This window comes from Alosa sapidissima, chromosome 21, assembly GCF_018492685.1.
Source record: "Alosa sapidissima isolate fAloSap1 chromosome 21, fAloSap1.pri, whole genome shotgun sequence".
Classification (NCBI taxonomy): domain Eukaryota; kingdom Metazoa; phylum Chordata; class Actinopteri; order Clupeiformes; family Clupeidae; genus Alosa; species Alosa sapidissima.
The window spans coordinates 10,660,516-10,682,039 of record NC_055977.1 but is presented as its reverse complement, the minus strand read 5'-3'; the positions used below and the strand labels follow the sequence as shown (position 1 = coordinate 10,682,039).

The following is a 21,524-nucleotide window of genomic DNA, read 5'->3' as shown; positions in this document are numbered from 1 at the left end:
AACAAGTAAAGCATCAACTTTGTGCCTTTTGGAAATTGGGCAAAGATTACATTTCTTTAATATTTTAAGCAAAATTACTGTTTTATTGCCAACTTTTCAAAATAACAAAAGGGGCTAAAATAAAGGTTGTAGCACACATGTATTTGGCAAGTATCAAAGTATGTTTATAGACAGCTAATTTTGCGCAATTTTTGCCAATTGCAAAAGGGTTTTCGTAATTTCCCAATTGTTAAGCAATATCCGTAACAAGGAGGTACAGTGTGAGACTTTGGTAAAAGTTCAAGTAGGCTAAAAGTAAGAGTGCCCAAACTTGTGCCTGGATAAAATAAACAAATAAAAACAAACACCATACACTAATATCACTTATAATATCGAAAAGAGTGTTTTATCTTTGGGGTGCCCAGTTGTTTCACACCACGGTATATCTACTTTGCTGTACTATACTATTTGTAATATCTTTACTGACCACAACACTTTACAATGTCCAGTCCAGTAGCCTAAAGTAAAATCTTTTTTTTTTTTTTTTGTCACAACCCTCCTGATGGTCCATTGAATAGCTGGTTAATAATTCTGTGCTGGTATACTGTCTAAATGCAACAAATAAAAAAAATGATTGTTTATGTACTGCAGCATTTATAAAATTGTGTGTAGCAGTTCCATGTTACAAATGTGTCAGAACGCCACAGTAGCATGCCAATGAAAAAAAGTATTGAATATTGTCCATGAGTAGTTGGTTCATGAGTAGTTGCCAAGTAAAACTGCAGTATATTCTTAATTCCTGTTTCATCAGCTGTTTGATGTGTAACTCTAAAGTAGCATACCAATAATATCCTTTTGCGACTACAACAAGTATGTAATATTGCTGGGGGACTTCTACAGTGACGTGAAAATGTTGTTCTATACCATGTTGTGCCTTGGGTAGTCTTAGATTGATTTGGTGTAGGCCAAATAGTAGGTGTATGGCATAAAATGATTTCTTCATGGGAGGGATTTAGAGAAGAAACTATTTCAGGGAAGATGCAATGGGGCACTCAGGACTACCTTGACTCGAAATGACTATGTGTGATGTGTGAGTCCTGTGGTCAGGCTATGTTTGCTGTGTGCAATGTGCATTATGATAAGCAAGTATAGGCAGTAGCGTTGAAATCTTCCTGGGGCAAATAAAGGAGATTGTGGGTTTTTGTCTTATCCCTCTGATTGATACCGATTTAAGTAGAATACAACAGTTTTTTTATTTTATTTATTGTTTTCGTTAAGAACCAGAGGTAGGTTTAGACTCCCTTACAAATTCTCTAAAGTTCCTCAAAGTCTCATTTGTAATCTAAAGTGGTTGCGATTACAAAGGAGGCAAGAGAGGACTGTTTCCCAGACTTGCCAGCAGGTGGCAGTGGTCCTCCTCTGTGTGAATCAAATCCAAAAACGAAGAAGAAGCAGTTAGAAGACAGTCATGGCTGATATGAAGAAAGGTTAGTAAACACATCTATATTCCCACTTTGTCTTAACTCCAGTTTGTTAATGTCTTAACTCCAGTTTGTTAATTAAATACAACTTTAGTATGTGCCATTGCAGGCTCTACCTCTCATCAAGAGTGTTGATTTATTGACAGCTAACGTTAAGAAATAACTTTGCTAGGTCATGGCCTGCAGGGTCAAAACCTGGATTAGCTCTGGCATTTTTAGAAATATATTTATCTACAGTTAAACACGAAATAAATTTTGCTGTATACATTTATAGTGTAATGTTTGAGGTTCTGCTCAAAAGGTCTTCACGTACGTACTCGTAACAAGCCATCATTTGTAGTGCGCATCTCGGTCCATGGGCTTTTTGGCATGAGCAAAAGGGGGTGTTGTGTTCCAATGAGTCACCATTTCTCCCCTGACAACGAGTAAACACTTTGGGAAACACTGATGCCCATTTCAGATCTTGCATCTATTCCTGTCACAGCTGGGGAAGGCTGCAAATTGGATGGAGCTCATCATTTGCTTTTCGGTTGAAGGAGCTCACTTAAAAGTCTGTGTGTCTGTGTTTCGGGTCTGTGTTGAAATGAACGTGACCACTGAAACTGATGCTTCTGGAGAATGGTAGTTCTTATTTTTTCTAGTTATGTAACTTAACGAAATTATTTCTGTGCATAACGGAAAGGGATATTTCTGCCATTTTGGCATGCTAGCCTACTTTGTCGTTCATAGGGAGAATCACATGTAGAGAGTTTTGCCTGAAGCTCTATGAAGGGATGGGTACCAGACTGTTCATCCAGCCCCCCACCCCCCAGTAGATTGTCCCTTATGCAGAGGAAGATGTTCCTATAACAAGTAAATGTGCGCTCTGTCCATAATCTTTAGATAACAACAGTATGCAAATCATATGCCCAAGATGCCTTTGTTTTCCTTCCAAATTTGGTGAATACGACAAGCTATCGTCTGCAAAAAGTCAAAATTGCTACTCGGCTAGAGGTTTGCAAATGTGTGTTTCATCGTTTCCATGCACATATTAGCCTAGTCTTTGTTAATAGACAGTCTTCCATTGTTGAAAATTGGGGAGAGAGAGGGTGTCCATTTTCTTAATGCAGTTTCAGTTTCACAATTCCTCATCATGCAGATTATATGGGGTTTTTTTCCTGCCACGTCAATGCATTGCATTGTACTCAGCATAGCAGAGAACTGAATAGATAATTAGCTAGATAGGAAGGTTGTCTGGCCCTGAGAATCATTAATCCCTGTGCTTACAGTGCTTTTAGTTCCTGCTGTCATGTTTGTAATTTAAACACCAGGAATGAGAGACAAAACTCTCAGTATGTTTCTCAGTATTGTGTCAGTATGTTTGATATACATAAATCCATGGAAACTTCAAACAGGTCATCTTCTGCTATGCCTTTTGCCGATTTTCTGCATCTCAAGACTGATTTTTTTTCTTTAACCTTTTTTTTTTTTTTTACCTCCACTTATGCACCACTCACCTGTGAGGCCTGTCTTTGGGCCTGTCTGTGGTTTTTCCTCCTCTTCTACAATCAGTCATGGAGTAATGTAATTATTTGTCTATAGTAAACCTGAAATCTCTGCAACAAACTGTGGTGCTGAATTGCAAACCATTGTAGATCTGGATCTGCCAGCTAATGAATCCCCCACTTACTTTGCTTTACAACCTTGCTTATCATGAATTATTACAGTATAATTGAACACACTTTATTCATCAGGCCCCTCAACATAAACGGGTTTTTTGGTTTATCACAGTGACTTCTAGAATCACTTTGTTATTATTAATATCTACATTTTACTTGTTTTCGCTACATCCAGAGGTTGATGAAACCCTTGACGAGCTGACCGACTATGTCAAGAAGCAGCGATGGTGGAATCGGGTGTTTGGCAAAAACAATTCAAGGCCCTTGGCTGACAAGTACACAGTTGGTACACAAATTGCAATTGGAGGAGTGACTGGCTGGTGAGTTGGGCCACATAACTTACATTTAGGCAGATGGATCTTCATACAATTGGAGTAGACAACAGTTTTGACAAATCGTCACACTGTTTGAATATCAACATGCACTATACTGTTAAACAAAAGTACTTTGTTTTATGGTACCTTTACCAGTAGACTATTAATCTGTTTAAGTTGTTCACCTGAGGAAAACACTGGAGTTGCATGCGTAAAATCCAAAGCTACTCTGTGTATCAGTCTGCATCATGGTTTATGATCAACCAAGTGTTTTTTGGTCACTCACTGGCAGGCATGCAGTGGAGGTTAAACACAAGTAAACACAGTTTATCCACCTCTGAAATTTCAGAAATAGAGTTTGAGAGGGTGGCAAAATTTGGAATATTGAACTGAAGCTTGATTTAAAAAAAAAAAAAAAATGGTACTGTAAATCAAATCGCAAACGCAATATCTGTCAGAAGAATTGCAGAAAAACATTTTCCCCGAATCATGCAGACCACCAAATGTTCTTGGAAATGGTGAAGGAGTGGTCAAGACGAAACTGAGTCAGACACAGCAGGCAGATTGTATTACTTCACTGGGCAAAATCGTTGTGAAATTCGACCGTAGATAATATGAGCGGACTAATGGCTCGCCACACAATAGCTACAGGGGTTTTCATGAACAGTGAGTGATGTTTATGATCACTATTGAGGGTGGTAGAAAATGTTGAGTCAGCAATATATACTGTAGAATTAGAGTTATTGATATACTGACATGAAATATTGATACATTTAAAATTAATATAATCATAAAACCAGTCTAGTTTTCCAGTTTTCAAAACACAATTATAACTTGTAGCACAGAATACAATCCATAATTATTTTTTGTTGGTGTATTTATTTTGTTGGTGTATTTATGTCTTAAATGTGTTTGCCTATGTAAGAACATTACATCCTCAACCTGAGTGATGCTATGCCAAGGTGAAGTGGGGGTTTTGCGCCTGTATCCTCATAAGAACAGCGGTGCTTCTTAATCAAATGATGTCCTACAAGAAGAACACGGGAATGCTCATAATTTTGATGTCATGCTGTAATGGGGATGACACTGATGGATGGATACTTTCACTGTGGAAAACAGGGCTAATATCCTTTTTTTTCTGTGTAGGTGTGCTGGTTTTCTGTTTCAGAAAGTTGGAAAGCTAGCCGCTTCAGCTGTTGGTGGAGGATTCTTGTTGCTTCAGGTAAGATGTACACAGCATTGTATATTAGGAGGGGCACAGGAAGAGTGTAGACCTCAGTGTTAAAAACCCTGTGTCTGCTCCAGCTTGAAACAAACTTGCTTTTAAAGGTCCAGTATGTAGGAAATAATGGAAAATAAACTGTAACCATTCAGAAAATGATCACCATATGTTGTCAGCGAGTAAGAAAACACGATGAATTTACGTAATGGCTTATTTGACAACATTACTCTAACCCATAGACTGTATATATAGAACTATATATACAGTCTATGCTCTAACCCGTAAAACCCATGAAAAAAATGTGTTACGGGGCGGAATCTCTTAGAATTTTCGTTTATGTTTTGAACGATTCATTCTAGAATAGCGTATTAATAATGGGCTAGCACGTCCTCCTATTTGGGTTGCCAAATTAGCAAAGGCCAACTGTCAACAGCTGTCAGTTGTACTCATGAACGCCTACGAGAGGCAGGCAAATTTACAAAATTAAAACAAGAAACAAATTAAGTGGACGTCGGAGGAGCTTCCTGATATGGTGACGTCTTCGTCAAACGAAGAATATCAAGTCTGACGCAGAGCTGGCCATATTTCTCCACAACAGGTAGCCTAGGCTAAACTTCATCTGCATCGCTGACTTCAGCTAAATATGTTACGTTGGTTAGAGAGGTATTTTTTGTTTTCATTGTTTCCTTAATGTGTAGCTGGGTCATGGTTGGAGAAACGTTAAAGCAGCTGCAGGTCAACTAACGTTAGCTAAGTCTTCATTACATCTGGCAACCCAGAAGAGGCTCGCGTCTGGTAGTCTTGAGAACGTTCACCAGTGTTTTGATTTTGGCCTACAGAACGTTCGGTAACAATCCTACAAATCGCACCTTTAAACAAACAATAATGAAAACCTTATTTATTTATATACATAGATATGGTTTGCTGTCCCTTTTAAATGTCTATTCCTTGTCTTTCCTTTGATTCAATCACAATCTATGTGTTGTGATTGCCAAACAAAAAAGAGAAAAAAAGAAGAAAAAGGGGGGAAAAAAACAATAATGAAAACATAACCTCCGTGGCGCTGCCGGTAATGAACATATGCGCTCCCTTACACATCATTTCAGGTGGTTATATCAACACAATTTCCTGCGTTGCACCCTTGGAGAATGTAGTCATCAGCCATCAACCTTTGAAGCTAACACATGTACATCAAATTAGCGGCTTTGTGGAACCACTATTAAGCTGCTTTACTCTCACTTAACCTTAGACCCATGAGAAGATTTCTACAATTGTGTTAATTAAATAACTATTACTGGCAAAGAGCTAAAACAGTGACCTGAATAGTATGCATGGAAATGAAGTGAGCTAGTCGTCATAGATTTTGCTGTCATACTTGAAACCACACACCATGTGATTGGCTGCAGGTGGTATAGACCCTTTCAACAATAAAAACAAAAACAATGCTTGAACGTTCTATTTGGGCCCCAATCTACTTCCTCTACATTAAGATAACATATGGAATGTTAAAAAGGAAGTCTTGTGGGGCCCACTATGATGCTGATAATGGAACTCTCTTGAAAGGGTCCATACAGAAGAATATGAATACCATGAATAAGAGTAAACAGGCAGACATTTTGACAATATGAGAGGCATGGGTTAAAGTTCGAAGAAGCACAGATATGTATGTCGGTCACTGTAAGTCACTTTGGATAAAAGCATCTGCTAAATTAATAAATGTATGTTTTATTGAGAGGTCTGAGTCGGACCATGTCATGTTCAATACAAGGACAAATGTAATCCAAACATATTTATAGCTGACATAAAGATACATTTCCTTCATTTCTCACATGCCCTTCCGCTTATGGAACTTGATGTAAATATATTACTTGAGCCACAGTATGAAGCACCTCAAAGCCTCTGTACTCATGCCAGTGAAATATCACGCACGGGTCTGGGTAACCCTAACCCCTTACAGTGAGAGCCTTTGGCCATTCAGCTTTACATACTGCACCTCTAGATTTAGTCATGTGTTACTAAAGTGTTTGTATACAGAGAAGGGTTTTTCTTTTCTTTTCTTTTTTTTTTTATTGCTTGTTTTCTCTGATTGCTTGTTTAATGGATTGAATGTTTTATTGTTGATTTTGTAAGGTGCCTTTGAGTGTTCAGAAATGTGCCCATAAATAAAATGCATTATTATTATTATTATTATTATTATTATTATTATTATTATTATTATTTTCTGATCAGCCTGTGAACTTGCATTTTTAGATTGCCAATCACACAGGGTATATCAGTGTGGACTGGAAGAGAGTGGAACGGGATGTCAACAAAGCCAAGAAGCAGCTAAAGCTCAATGTGGACAAGCCGTCAAGAGAGGTCAAGACAAAGGTGCAAGAGGTATGGACAAACTTATCAACTATTCATTTTAAACTTGTTTATACTTTTCTATAGTTTCAGTGTAAAAAATGTCCATGGTTGTATTTTACATGCGTTACTTTTTCATTAATAGGTTCAGATCTTTGTGCAGAACAACATTATCCTGATGGGCGGATTTGCTGGAGGATTTCTGATTGGACTGGCATCGTAGCTTTTTAGTGTATTGGCTCTGCTTTTATATATTTTTTTGTTTATTAGAACCCCACTCCATTTTTGAGTTTTTTCGCTGCCCTCATGATTTATCAATTATTTAAACGGCAAGAGCAAAGCATTATGATTTCAGGACATACTAGGCAACATTGTTTTATCATTGGATGGGATTATCCTATAACAGAATGATGATATCACCAATTTTGTGAATAAAAATATTATTAGCTCTTTAAATAAGAGCATTTTTGCATGAATATTGTAAAGATGTAACTTCGTTATATTTGTCTTATTGTATTGCCAGTGAAGGGTCTGTTGTCTGTAGAAAAATGTGATGGGACAATCCGTGGTTTAATACTATGCAAGAATACAGGATTATATTTCGCCTTGGTTTCCTGCTGTTTATTTAACAGACAATGAGGAATAGCATTGTCTTTTTCCAGTTTTGTAAGAAGGGCCTCTGGCACAACTTTACTTTACATGGAGGAATAATCCTCTGCCAAAGGATTTATAGACTCTCTTAGTCTCGTAGCTCGTAGTACACTCATAGTTTACTTTTTATTTTATTTCGAGTTTATTAATAATTCTTTCTTGTTCATTTCCAAATAGTTGGTTTTTCATCTGTCGTTATTAATTCACTGCTATAAGCACACAACAAAAAAGTCCTAGAAATTCTGCAACTGCAGTGAAACCAGCTAACCTCAAGATGGCGCTGTAATATTATATTTTGACGCATTATCCATGGGACAAATGTCTGATTCTATTAATATTCTTGGTATTCTGGTGACAGTCATATCCAATTAGGAAATCTATTTTCTTAGGTCTCTTTAATGGTCCAGTATATCTGGAGACTATGCTGACAAAGAGCACACAAACCATTCTGCAGTTAAACTGCAAGGCGTTCATCAAGTATCATGTCTGGATCACAATGTGTCCTTTAACCCAGTGGCATAACATGCAGACTTATAATTCAGTATCTGTTTAGTCTTGATCTCTGTAAGAAATGGTCTTGAAGATGAAATAAAGAGTAAATAGAAAAAAGTTTTGAAAAATTAGTTATCAAAGTAGTTTGCTCAATATGTTTTGTCACATAGTGAAGATAAGGATAACACATGAAATGGGAATTCTATCTGACCGTACTTGCATGCTTTCTAAAAAAATAAAAAGGGTTTCCACAGTGCACAATAGAATTATTGGAAATGCACTTTAAGGATATTTTGAATCGTGATGTAGGCTAGTAGCATTCTCTCTCTTGCACATTTCACACTTTTTGCCATGGTCTGCCTCTTGGGAAAACGTTTCTCCCCAACCACAGATTTTTTTTATGCCTAGTTATTTATTTGGGGTATGCCTAGTTCATAAAGGGCCATGTTGTTTAATAGCCTGTAACGGATTGTTTTTAAGTAGTCCTACTGAAACTACACATTCTAGAGTAAAGACTTGAATTGACATGGTGGTCATTTGTAATGGCAATGATGGAATGTCCTGATTTAATTTGAGAATGACTAAGTCCATATTGAAAACTCTGGAGGCCCATACCACCAACAGTCCATGCATGCCTTGGCTAGTTGTTCTACTTAGCTTATGTCTTATTACAATCTCCAAAAGTATTCCTGTTTTATGGGGGGGGGGGGGTCGTAACCTAGGTGATGCGAGCAGGATGTGACATCCGGTACCCCGTTATTCAATAGGTGTAGGTTTGGGCTACCGCATTCACGCACTCTATCAATTCAGAACGAGCTAATGCCAAAGTGTCTCCAGACTTAACTTTTGTAATAATGTTATGGACCGAATGAACCGGTAACTGATCCAATGGTGGAAATGATGCCTTTATGGAACCATCGCCTCGCAGGACACACCGCGCGCCATCCATGTAGTGAGTTCTATTTTCCGATCATTGACTTTATCAATTAGGCTATTTGTTTATGTGTGTTTTCAGTCAACGTGCTCAAGCCCAGTGGTTCCCAAAGTGGGGTGGCGAAATGATTTTTAGAAATGAAAGAAATAGAAGTTAAAACTATTAGACATAGCACATTTTAGCCATAATTATAATAAAAGATCAAAATAGTAGTTAAAAGCATTTCGATTTCCTTTGCCCCTTCTGACCCATGTGCGTTCAAATTCGCAAACATAGGCGAACGTTTGCAAACACTCTGCCTTGAGTTTTTGGCGAACGTTTGCAAACACTGGCAAACAGTCTGAGGAGGTAGTTCTCCGCGAACATTCAGTGGAGCTGGTCTTGAGCTTGACGAAAGCACAATGCAAATACCACCAAATCGTTCAAATTTAACTGTTCACAGGAAACATGTTCGCCACAAACGTTCGCCAGTGTTTGACGAATTTGAACGCACCAGTGATTATTTAAAATAATATGGTTGTAAGGCTGTTATGTTCTTTTGTGATATTATGCTTGTATTTCGATAGGCCTATTAGTGCGTGTGCGCTGTTGCCTCCGGGGATAGAGGGGGTCAAGTCACTGGCACCGGAGGTCGCGGGTTGAAAAGTTTGGGAACCCCTGCTCTAGCCGATGACTGTGTATCTGAAAAACTGGTGTCTTTGACGGTCTTTGTAAACTCAATAAATAATGACTCGTTTGTGTGAATGTGTAAGACCATACGATCGGATGAGATTTGACTCTTTCGCAGTGCCTGGCTACAACGGTTACTGGAGAGCAGTTTCTCCAAGTGCAGTGGCACTGAATTATTAACAAACAGTGCTTTGTGTGTAGGTATGTGTTTGTGTCTTTCCACTTGTGTGTTAGATAGAACATAGCCTAGACCTATTTTTCTCTATTTTATGTTTGTTTGTGTTTACAGGTGGCCTGGCCCCAAACTGTCCTGACAAAGGTGGAGCTCACGCCCAAACTAAGTGTGTGTTGCTTACACCTCTGGCCCCATCTGTAATAGGGGGGTGTGCCAACAAGGTCAGTGGCCACCATGGACAGCACACTAGGACTGGTGGGTGTGCAGGCAGGCGAAATGGTTTCCATACAAGGCATGCTGAAGGCTCTCCAGTGCGCCCCCACCTGGTAACCATAATTAAGCCAAATGAGGATGACGCCATCAGGAAGATCTCACTGCTTCTTAATCGCCGGGCTGTGGTTTCATTTGAACAGCTGATAAGTGATGTGTCTGAGGCTTTGGGATACCCGTCCTGGAATAATGATCGTGTGCGGCACCTGTTCACCCCGGCTGGACAGGCGGTCAGTAGCCTTTCTCAGTTTTTTCAAGTAGATAATGCGTTTTTGGCACTGGGGCGGACGCGCCCGTCTCTCGCCAGCCTGCAGGTGGCGCTGGAGGAACTCTACCCAGGTTGCCAGGAGTACTGTAATGAGCTTGTGAAACGGTGGCAGCGGAGCATGAGGCCCAAAGCCAGCAAGGCTGATAGTGGCTTCCATGATGACAGTGAAAAAGCAGATAGCTCCCCGAGCAGCATTCAGACAATCAAACCTTCTGCTAACAACCTCCAACCAATAAGGGAACGACAGGAGCATAAGGAAAGACATTTAGATGAAGAGCACAAGAGAGACAGAGAGAGAAAGTTGAGGAGGAGAAAAGAAAAGATGGAGGAGTCCTATCTCAAACCACACTCTAATGTTGACCACCGGCTCCACATGTTGCCTGGGCGGCAAGGTGAACAAAGAACACAGGGCTGCAAACGTACAGGAAATAAATACACACATACACAATCAGGTTTACTCCCAGATGTTGCTGCCGCTCAGGATCATAGGTCTGTCCCCCTGCAGTCAAATGGGCCCGGATCTACACAGATAATGAAATCACAGGAAGTACTATCACAGGAAGCAGCCAGGCAGGCTGAGCAGGATATGCCTGAGCTACCAGATGGAGAGGAGGTTACACAGACGGACATTGAGCGTTGTTATGACATTGGACGGGTGGTTGGTGATGGGAACTTTGCGGTGGTGCGTGTGTGTGTGGAGCGTCGGACAGGACACACCTGGGCCGTGAAAGTGGTGGACAAAGCCAAGCTGCAGGGCCGTGACCACATGATCCACAATGAGGTTTCCCTATTGGCCAGCCTGAGGCACCCAAAGGTGGTGCATTTGCTTCGCTGCCACCACACAAACACCCACGTCTACTTGATAATGGAATTGGCCTCTGAGGGTGATCTGTTTGATGCCATAGTGACCAGTGTGAAATTCAGTGAGGTCTGTGCAGCTGGCATGCTTAAGGACATCAGCGATGCCCTCCAGTTCATTCACAGCAGGAGCATTGTACACAGAGACATCAAGCCAGAAAACCTGCTGGTAAACACACACACGCACGCATACAGTTAAAAGCAAAGAGGAGCTTTGTCAATTTAGTATTTCAAATTTGTTGCTACAGTAATACATATTTCATTCATAGAAATACAATATTTCTAGTTATCTGCAGACCCAAAGTGCTTTTGAAAAGAGGCAAAACAACATTAAAGGTAATGATAAGAGCGCAAAAAACAATCTGCGAAAGGGCATTAGTGGCATTCATTTCTAATGCTGCCTTTTGTCACATCTTCACTACTTTTTGAAATGTTGCCAGGGGAAGTGTTCAAAATCGAAGTGTACTAATCAAAAATATATTATTCAGTAGTGCAGTGCCCATTTTACAGTCACTTCTAGGTAGTCATAGCTTAGCAATAATGAGTAAACCTAACTTATAACATACAAAGAGGTGTTCAGATGCTACTGTAAACATACACATATGTATGTATAAACATACCTCAGGTCAAAGATGGAGTGCCTTTACAGCAGTTTATTTGATTATTTTTGTAACCGTGGTCTCATTTCTGGCTAGGTCCATCGGCATGATGATGCTGTCACTCTGAAGTTGGCTGATTTTGGGCTGGCTCTGGTGGTTACTGAGCCCCTATATACAATTTGTGGAACTCCCACATACGTGGCCCCAGAGATTCTGGCAGAGACAGGTACAGAGTTTACAGGAGTTTACTGCCACATTTCCAGTTCTCCAGGGAATCTGCATTTTGCGATCAAATGTGTCTCTGTGTGTACAGGCTATGGTGTAGCGGTGGACGTGTGGGCGATGGGAGTGATTCTGTACATCCTGCTATGTGGATTCCCTCCTTTTCGCAGTACAGAACGCAATCAAGTGGAGCTCTTTAAGCTTATCCGTGCTGGTGACCTTCACTTCCTGTCTCCATACTGGGACAAGATCTCTGAGGGTAAGGACAGTCTCACAAAAAAAACATATCAACATAATTATGCTACTACACCCATGTTAGCGTTATTCCATATAAGCAGTTTTACTTAAATGGTCCATCTCATCTGTGTGTAGGTGTTAAGGACTTGATTCGAGGTCTACTTCGGGTTGACCCAAAAGGTCGTCTGACAGCACAACAGACTATGCAGCATAGCTGGGTCAGGAGCCGTGGAAGAAGTCATGGAATAAACCACCACACGCAACACAGACCACAAATGGCAATCACAGACACCAGTCCTCCACTGACTACTCTGGACTATAGACTACCACAGATCCACACAGCACATAGAGACTACATCAGATCAGCAAAGACAAAAGAGGCTATTGTACACCAGACCAGCAGAAACAAATTGTCAGAAGATGAGGACAGAGCTGTGCGGACGAGAGAGGCCAGCGTGGACCAGACAAACAAGCTTGACTCAGTATGTAGACTAGGTGGAAACAAAGAAACCAACTCAGAGACAAGTGGAGATCTGAAGTCAAGAGGGACATAACAGATTTCAGATGTGAGAAAAACAAGACATGGACTGAAGATGTTGCTGCTGCATGAATAGTAGTTCCTGTTCTGAAACAACTTTGTTACTGGATACAATTAACAAGGTTGCAACTATCCATGTCAATTTTAAGGAGTTTATGGTAATTTCAGGAAGTAAAATTTGCTCTGTGTAAATAAATAAATAAATAAAATAATAATAATAATAAAAAAAATATAAAAAAAAAAAATAATAATTAATAATAAAATAAATAAAATAAATACAAAAAAATGCTGAATTTTGAAGGTAACTAATTGCATAAACAAATGTCTGAAATCAGGCCAGTTGAAAAATAAATATTGGTTAGACATCCCTACTGTCTTTAAATAATGGATCAATGAGCAAACTTAGATAAGCTGCAAGCAGCAATGAAGGGGTCCAAGCAGTTTAGCAAGGCAAAGTTACCATGGAAACTCAATGCTGTTACTTGTTATTGTCAGACACATGGCTGTGAGCACTCACAGCAAGTTTCATGTCAAGCAATTTCGATTAAAGAAAAATTCATTCAATACATTTTGTGAGGCTTGAAGGCTGAAGATCATCTGTTACAAATTTGGTGAAGATTGGATGCAATTTTGTGTGTTTCTGACAAAATCAAATATGGCGGCTGGATTGATTAGGTTTTACCAAATTGTGCTCTCTTTTTACTTAAGTAAGCACTCATTTTACTAAATTGTGCTCTCATTTCAACACACCATTTAGTAAAATCAGTGCACTATTTAGTAAAACAACCACATAATTTACTAAAATGAGCACACAATCTAGTAAAATGAGTGCACAATTTAGTGAAAAATGAACAAGCGCACAATCTAGTAAAATAATTTACAATTTAATACAATGAGTCCACGGTTTAGTAAAACCCGCACATGTCCTCTACATATAAATCATTCTTGCAATGACACCTCTTTGGCTCCGTATTTAATCCCATTCCTATTCATAAGTATGAACATGATAACTGACAAAATAAATTATTATGATGTTTTAATAAACCATTGTTGGCATACATTCAACAGGTCAGCATTGTAGCACATAAATTCAGTATTAAGTGTCTTCTGTACATTTGGGTCAGTTATCTACACTACAGCATAAAATAACAGAATATAAAAAATGTTTTTAGTACCACTGTTGCAGAAATCACACAGGACAAGGTATCCCTTCAATTTTTGGAAATATCTGCACATTCTAGCTTAAGAAAGCACTATGGGAAATATGTCATTTTGTCATAGGAGACTCCAGCCAATGAGGGTGATATTTTGACACCATGAGGACAGGCTCTAGCTCATGCAGGCCACTTGCCCAAGCTGACTGCATGCGCCCTGCTCCAGCAAGGTCTTAAGGTCATGTGACATGGTGACATCCTGATGACTTCCTTCCATGCCGGAGGAAGTTGGACAACATTTCTAACCAGCATGCATTGTGTTCAACCTAGCATGCATCATGTTAAGCCAGATCTGCGCAGTGCTGCATGAAGTCGAATGAGCCTAATAATGGGCCTTTTACTTTCTGAAGCCAGGTTTACTCACCACTGGTATGAAACTGGTATACTTGAATGCATGTAACAATCTTATTGCCAATATTGAATTGAACTAAGGTTGTCATCAATACCAAGTTCAACTTTGTTTCTTTGCAATTGTCTGCTTTTTACACATTCCATGAAGTCAAGTAAAATAAACCCTACTCCCAAAGTGATTTCTGATAGGCAGATCAGAGAGCCAGATTCAGTGGTGGACTTGACCTTTATTTCAGTTATTACATATGTCATAGCTCACCAGCTGGTGAATTAGTGTTAAAGTGGCAGCTGAGTTGGTCCAGATCATGTTCCAGCAGCCCAGTTACCCTACTTCTAAGAATGTACTCTTTTTGCAACAAGTGGAGCCACAGTTTGATTGAAAATATAATAATTGTGCATTTCTGTGGGCATGTTGCAAGGAACCCCCCAAATGCGTGTGGAAACTACAACTACCTTGGGTTTTGGAGGTCCACTATAATAAAGATCACCCTATAGGATACCTTGTGTTGCTCTTGTACATTTGTGTCAATGTTTCATCAGTCAGGATTCCAGTATAGTTCACCAAATTCACTTTTTCACTATCTGTACTTGCTTCAGCAGTTTTAGCAGCTTCACCATCACTAACAAACATTGACACACAATATTTAGTTGAGATTAGTTTTAATAGAAAGGCACATGTACAGCCAGACTGCATGAGATTGGTTGGCAAAAGAAGAGTTATAAGCACAAACTATATCCTAACAGACTAAGTACAGTCTCTACACATTGTTTCTCAGATGAAATTCAAGTAAAGTCTTGTCTGCTGAGGGCTGGCTTCTGAAGAGGTTTCCAAGTCCAGAGTTCACAGGCTAAACCATGACTCACTGTGTCCGCCTTGTGCATCAAAACACCACATCTAAATTCAAAGCGTAAGTGAATGTGTTATGAATGGGCCCATAAGTATTTTTTGCTCTTCCTATTCCTGCTTCAAACACACAACCAACTGTAACACCTCCTTTATATGTACCTAAGCTAATCACCGTCAATCCCTTTTTTCATGACAGGGCTACACACAGGGCCTTTGATCACAACAATATAATCTGTCAAGGCTCGGTCTTTAAAGAGCATACAGATTGGAGTCTGAAGATGTTTTGAGATGTGTTGCCAGAGTCAAACCCCCAAGTCATAAAGATACTCACATACACAATCGAACACACCTAGAACCTGGGGTGGGTGCTGCAAGTAGCAATATACGGGGTCCAAGCAGTCTAGCTGGAGTCACAAAAAAAAAATTGACTGAGAAAACCGGCCGTGAAAACTCAAAATCACATTCACAGTATATAGCTATATTTATTGACACACTCACCCTCAAAAAGCAGTACCTTTGCTTTTTGTTTGACCCATCATATGAATCTTTACAACTTTTCATTGCATTGGTGAAAGATAATCGCCACCAAATTTGATGGGGCTTGTCAGACAATTTCAGGAGGTTCAACAGCTAATCACCAAATGTGACTATAGTGAAACTGAAAACATTTTATGTGAATATAGTGAATTGAAAACATTTTGTAACGTGCAGTAATTGAATTAGCAGTTGTCTCACTGATTGGATTTACTTTGATTTTAATCAAAGTCAACGCCCATTCACAAAACTATGGGTGGAAACAGATCCTGATATACAATTTGCAGACCATCGCAAAAATGCAGTGAATGTGGTCTGGCAGCATTAGCCTACCCAAGATATGATTAAATACATGTATCGGTCACTGCATAGGCCTAATACGGTCCACTGGGTAGGTTCACATGCTAGTGTGTCTCTTATGTCTTATTTTTTTTTTTTTTGCTGATACTGAATAAAATATAATTTAAAAAAAAAGACCACTCCTCAAACAGGCCTCCGGCAGCTGCACTGCTTGGACCCCTACAAATCAAAGTCAAGTAAAAAGGTCCGCACACGCTATAGTTAAAATAATTCAAATCAAAATTAGCTTACAGGGACAATGACCCATCCCAGCACTCAGTTGTCTGCAAACACTACTACTAGGACTCACATGCACACACACACACACACTTTAAATAAAAACAACCATAATATGGAATCACTGACCCCACTCCCAACTGGCAAAACTACACCATCCTGACACACACACACACACACACACACACATACGTGCACGCACCCACACACACTAGGATTAAAGCCATGGTTAAAGCTTGGGACATAATCACACTTCATACACACATGTATTTGGGTACACACACACACTCACACACGCGTCAATGTGACTGGTTGACCTAGCTGCAGCAATACCGAACCCTTGGCTTCCTTCTTTCTTGCTCTCCTTTTCTTCTCACTCATACAGAGGTATCTGTGTTTCAGTGGTACTTCTCTCCTGTCCTTTCTTATGCTCTCCTCTACATCCCTTCTGCCCATCCCATTCTCATTTCTGGATCTGGAAGATAAAAAGACGCAAGTTGATGTTCTTGGCAGCCAGTAGCTTGTTGCACTCCACAGAGTCGGTAATCGGTAGGGGGGCATATTCAGTCTCATTGGCATCATTGGAGAAGACGTGGTGCTGGATAACTGGCTGGATCTTCACATCATCATAGGGCCCCTTCAGCAGCAGGAAGTGACACTCCAGTGTAGCGTTGACCTTGCTCTTGAGGATAAGCTGGAAGGAGAGTGTGCGCTTACAGGACAGGTTGGGGTTGCGCTCGGAGTCATTGACCCGTGCCTTCAGTACCCATGTCTGATTGAGCACAGTAAATCTTGGCGTCTCATAATATAGACGTGTGATGAAATCATCCGTGCGGTATGGCCGAAACTGCACCTCTGGAACCAAATAGCAGGTATAACAAGATGTTCAGTCAAAATAGGCAATAGTAGTATGTTTGAGACATTGTGTTGTCTCAGTTGAGTTCAAAGATTACAGTGTGAACATAAAGTCCATGGTTGTACACATAATGGTGATACATGTGAAAGTCCATACCTGTGAAGCCGATCTTCTCAAAACAGAGCAGATTGAAGATGGAGCTGTACAGCGTGAGCTCCCTACGATGCTGCTGGTCCATGTCACTCAAGATGCCCATCAACTCTTGCCCACTCTTGCTTGGGTGGCAACATGCTGCCTCATGGGCTGGCAGCTCATGGAAAGGCCCTTGCCAAGGGCAGCCAATCCTGACATACTTACAACGTGTCACTCTACAAAACAAGGCAAACACCACACCGGCAAATGTTACACATGGCGTTTGTGTTCATGTGCATGTCTGCAAGCTTGGGGAACAACTTTGTCAGTAGTCTGAATGGGAGTAGAGTAAGCTGATCTTGTTCCTTCACACAAAATTAGCTAAACCATGTCAGAATAATCAACAGTTCTGCCTCTGAATATCTCCCATATTTTAAATGAATGCCCCTTTATATTATACTACAACATATGAAGTCTACTCCCAGTGATTAATGCATGATATGCAAATGCACAAACCTTAGTCCTAACAAGACGTACTTAGGCCTAAAAAAATGACAACACACAATTACCAATTTGCGAAACATTTGTATGTCTACACTTGGGTATTCATGTTAATGTTAATTCATGATCCTTTATGCACCAAGTCTGTTAAATCTCAACTGCTGGGTCAGGAAGAGGCAACCTTCCAAAAATTGTAGCTAGGGAGAGTGTGAAAATATTTTATTTAGCCTATAGTGAGAATATGTATAATATTATTTTACTGGCAAATCTTATATGTAGAAAAACAAGTGCTACCCATGAAAGACATGAGGTGTATGACAATTCATAAAAATGTCCCTGGAAAAACTTCAGGAAAGGTTTTCTGAAAATAAAACACAGAAATCAATGCAACTTGGCTGACAAATATCTACATAAAATAGTTGACTATGTAAATATAGGAATATAAGTAATATTGATTATTTTGTTGCCAATATGTTTACAACTTAAGCCATTTTGTATCTTCCAGTATATGAATGAGTGGAGCTCCCGCTTCTGAACAAATGTGTGTTTGTGTACATTCTGGGGTGTAAGGACCTGTCCTGGCACTCCTCATTTTGGTGGCGCTCTAGGCTAGAGCGGGGAAACTGCTTTAGGCAGAAGGAGCAGTCTGTGGGCAGCTCACTGACGGCCTTCTCAACTGCCAGGTTCCGGCAGCACAGGCTCTTGCTGATCTCACAGCGGCAGTTAGGGCAGGTAGCCTGCTCCTCCTTTAGACGTGCATCAGCAAGCAGGTGGATAAAACAACCTGCACACATCAAATGCCCATTCGTACACTGCACACATGCGCGCGCGCACACACACACACACACACACACACAACACACAGGGAGAGATATTGGATTGAGCTACACTAGTTAGCAAAAATCACCTCAGTTTAAATATAACAGATATTAGGTTAATCAGAGGGCTAAGGGCCACTCCATCCAGATACAGTGATGGGATTAAATCAACAGTGAATATTTTAGTGATGGTAGCTCTGTAACAATGATTCACTACTATGATCAAGCCTTTATGTTTCTTGACATTAACTTTTTGAACCATTCTGAAAAATGGTCAGTATAAATGTATATGTCCAAATGTTAATTTTTAAGTCTTTAAAAACCTGAGAGATCACAGATTGCTCAATCACCACATCATGACAACTCCTGGCAATTAGAGAAGTCGACACATTCCAAACCCCAAAGGTGTTTAGGGTAGGCTGCTCATGTATTTACCCTATCTACTGCCCCGATTAACTTTTCGGACCTCTTGGGTCCGAGGTCATAATCTTCTTGACCAGACAAATGTTTTTTGGACATAGACAAGTTGTGAGATATGAGACGAACGTTAGCTGACACATTTCATAGCATAGCAGATTAGCTAGCGTCCCCATGCTAATTGAGAAAGTTTGGATTACCTGATAAACCGATGCCTTTGGCAGGTCTAGGCATACAGTGCAACAGAGCACTGAGTACAACCGCTCCTCGAGCTTTCCAGACTCGCCTTCCTGAAGTCGAATGCGCTTCTTCCGAGGTGCCTCTGGGTCGGCGTCTGTACTGGAGGCCTCTCTTCGCAGCCCTGGCTCCTCTTGAATCCCTGGCAGTCCAGCGCCCCCTGGTCCGGCCTCCAGGCCTCCTCCCATGGCCCCGGCTACGTGCCCCCCACCGGAGGAACCCGAGGCAGCTGCAACCCCCATATCCCCACGGTCCTCTAACGAAGCCATAGGTGGTGCTTACTTTTCCCCGAGTGTCTTCTGGGGTGTCAGGTTAAGATAACCTACAGCCGCAGATAAAGTTCACTGTGATGGCTCACTGCTAAATCAGCTGTTAACTCTAATGTACAAGTAGATAGTTTGCTAACTAACAAACTCGCTAGCTTGCTAGTTAGCTAATGGTTCAGCTAGAAGATGGCTAGCCAACAGACCAGAGGTCAGACCTGGCGTAATTCACAGATCGGGTTAGTAGCATCTAATACTGAAACAACTGCGTACTGCTGTTAACATCAGTGAAAAGCGCTCGTGCGGACCAGGGAGAAAACTATGTAAACTTTGACTAACAGCTAAATTGCATCAGTATGGTGTTAACATTTACGTTCACAAAACTTAAAAACTAACGTTAGTGCGAGTGGTTATAAATAGCTAACGGTAGTAGCAAAAAAAATCTCAAAACACTAGCTACAGCTACCTACATTAACTATAAAGGTCCCGTTGCTAACGCTAGCTAGCTAGCTAGCTGCAAGAACAAAACAAACAACTGATGGATCAGCTTGATTCTGTCAACACCGTACCCCACTGTGACAGCACAGAATCTGCAGCTCAACAACTCGTCAGCTCGTTTTTATGATTCCCCTTAGTCTTCGGAACCTTACCGAGACTTCAAGACGTCTAGCGTGCCTGACTCAATACCCTGTTATGCGGTGTTTGCACAGGAACGTTTGGTTTCTCACTACCATATATTTTGTAGTCTACCTTACAACCTTCCTTCTCCCCCTCCCCCTCAATTATTCCGACCTCTTTTACATCCAATCCACAGCAGCGCTACTGGCCAGTCGAGTCCCCGACCGAATCACAGGACGTTTTGCTGATAATGTTGACGGTATTTTTACTTGTCCTTGTGATGCCGGATATTCTTCAATTTGTTCCTGGGCTCGTCCCAGTCCTATAGCTTCTCGTTTTAACTGCGATTATGAGGAGGTTTGTGTGTCACTCTCTTTAGGCCTTTGGGGGTCAGAGTGGGTGCAATCCAAAACCTATACCCAGCTGCCACATGCCGAGTTTGTGCCGTTTGGATATGGTTTCCATTCCATTTCTGGCCAACCCACAACCTGCCATATATCATTTCTGCGGACTAAGCAGTGAAGGACATTGCAATTGCGTACAAACAAGTAAACAGATGCATACAAGTAAACATACAATCTCAGTAAACATAGGCTACCAAACATTCAGGATATTAGCCTACATAGACTAATTATTAGTCTCCAACCAATGTTAAATTGGATCAGGATGAATCTTTTATATCATGTCGCACAAAAATCCTCTCAGTCACACCATTCTGCTACTCAAAGCCTCCCTCAGTTCCCAAAACTTATTTTATTTGCAGAACTTATGTATCAATTTATCTATTTATGTATGTAATTTGTTTTATGTATCATTGTGGCTCTTGCCATTCTTGTCACTATACTCATAAATGGCCTTTTCCCTTCCTGATCAGATTGTATGATGTTCTCACTTTTGTCTTTTCTGAGGCATATTGTCCTATGCTTTATTATCATGTAAATCGCTCTTGTACAGAAGTCTATGCATATCCAAAGGAACAAATATTTCTGTCAAAATAACAGCTGGTTTGATCAATTCCATAGGTTTATGGCACATTTGTAGTGGTGGCAGGCAGCCGGTGTTTCCGCAACTTTATTGGGTAACCGTGGGGGTATAGCGGTTAATGACAAACTTGGGTAAGTTAATTCCCAGGTTCCCAAGTCAGTTTGTGGTTAATCAATAAGAGCCCCATGGCTTTGCAATCTTCTATTAGATTTACCACTTTGAAATACACAGGTTTGTCATTAACCATATACTTATCACCCTTG

At 40.4% G+C, this 21,524-nt stretch overlaps 3 protein-coding genes across 5 annotated transcripts; 2 read left to right on the top strand and 1 right to left on the bottom strand.

Moving 5' to 3' along the window:
* Positions 1–1,328: 1,328 nt before the first annotated feature.
* fundc2 (fun14 domain containing 2) lies at positions 1,329–7,604 on the top strand. Its single transcript, XM_042077224.1, has 5 exons — positions 1,329–1,466; positions 3,294–3,438; positions 4,579–4,654; positions 6,905–7,033; positions 7,146–7,604. The coding sequence occupies exons 1-5, from the start codon at positions 1,448–1,450 to the stop codon at positions 7,221–7,223; spliced, it is 447 nt and encodes a 148-aa protein (XP_041933158.1). The 5' UTR covers positions 1,329–1,447; the 3' UTR covers positions 7,224–7,604.
* Positions 7,605–9,842: 2,238 nt separating this feature from the next.
* Positions 9,843–13,079, top strand: dclk3 (doublecortin-like kinase 3). The gene is made up of 5 exons (XM_042077486.1): positions 9,843–9,903; positions 10,036–11,486; positions 12,013–12,142; positions 12,230–12,397; positions 12,511–13,079. Exons 1-5 carry the CDS (start codon positions 9,843–9,845, stop codon positions 12,927–12,929), a joined length of 2,229 nt encoding a protein of 742 aa, XP_041933420.1. The 3' UTR covers positions 12,930–13,079.
* A 2,042-nt stretch (positions 13,080–15,121) lies between these two features.
* cyhr1 (cysteine/histidine-rich 1) lies at positions 15,122–20,644 on the bottom strand. 3 transcript variants are annotated; one of them, XM_042077192.1, is made up of 6 exons: positions 20,452–20,644; positions 19,360–19,718; positions 18,498–18,736; positions 17,940–17,966; positions 17,448–17,659; positions 15,122–17,290 (listed from the first exon to the last, which is right to left on the bottom strand). In XM_042077192.1, exons 2-6 carry the CDS (start codon positions 19,663–19,665, stop codon positions 16,899–16,901), a joined length of 1,176 nt encoding a protein of 391 aa, XP_041933126.1. In that variant the 5' UTR covers positions 19,666–19,718; positions 20,452–20,644; the 3' UTR covers positions 15,122–16,898. The 3 variants fall into 3 exon arrangements, with proteins under 3 accessions (XP_041933126.1, XP_041933125.1, XP_041933127.1); XM_042077191.1 differs by lacking the exon at positions 20,452–20,644 and adding an exon at positions 20,310–20,444; XM_042077193.1 differs by lacking the exons at positions 17,940–17,966; positions 20,452–20,644 and having other exon boundaries at positions 19,360–20,444.
* Positions 20,645–21,524: the final 880 nt, after the last annotated feature.

Excerpts from the sequence above, each read along its gene's own strand:
- cyhr1 (XM_042077192.1), bottom strand. The coding sequence starts at position 19,665 with ATGGCTTCGTTAGAGGACCGTGGGGATATGGGGGTTGCAGCTGCCTCG. Across the intron at positions 17,967-18,497 it reads AATGAGGAGTGCCAGGACAG|GCCTAAGTACGTCTTGTTAG; the intron begins GTCCTTACACCC and ends TCATTTTTTTAG. Across the intron at positions 17,291-17,447 it reads TGAGAAGATCGGCTTCACAG|AGGTGCAGTTTCGGCCATAC; the intron begins GTATGGACTTTC and ends ATTTGGTTCCAG.
- fundc2 (XM_042077224.1), top strand. Across the intron at positions 3,439-4,578 it reads ATTGGAGGAGTGACTGGCTG|GTGTGCTGGTTTTCTGTTTC; the intron begins GTGAGTTGGGCC and ends TTTTCTGTGTAG. Across the intron at positions 4,655-6,904 it reads GAGGATTCTTGTTGCTTCAG|ATTGCCAATCACACAGGGTA; the intron begins GTAAGATGTACA and ends TTGCATTTTTAG.
- dclk3 (XM_042077486.1), top strand. The coding sequence starts at position 9,843 with ATGAGATTTGACTCTTTCGCAGTGCCTGGCTACAACGGTTACTGGAGA. Across the intron at positions 12,143-12,229 it reads AGAGATTCTGGCAGAGACAG|GCTATGGTGTAGCGGTGGAC; the intron begins GTACAGAGTTTA and ends CTGTGTGTACAG. Across the intron at positions 12,398-12,510 it reads CTGGGACAAGATCTCTGAGG|GTGTTAAGGACTTGATTCGA; the intron begins GTAAGGACAGTC and ends ATCTGTGTGTAG.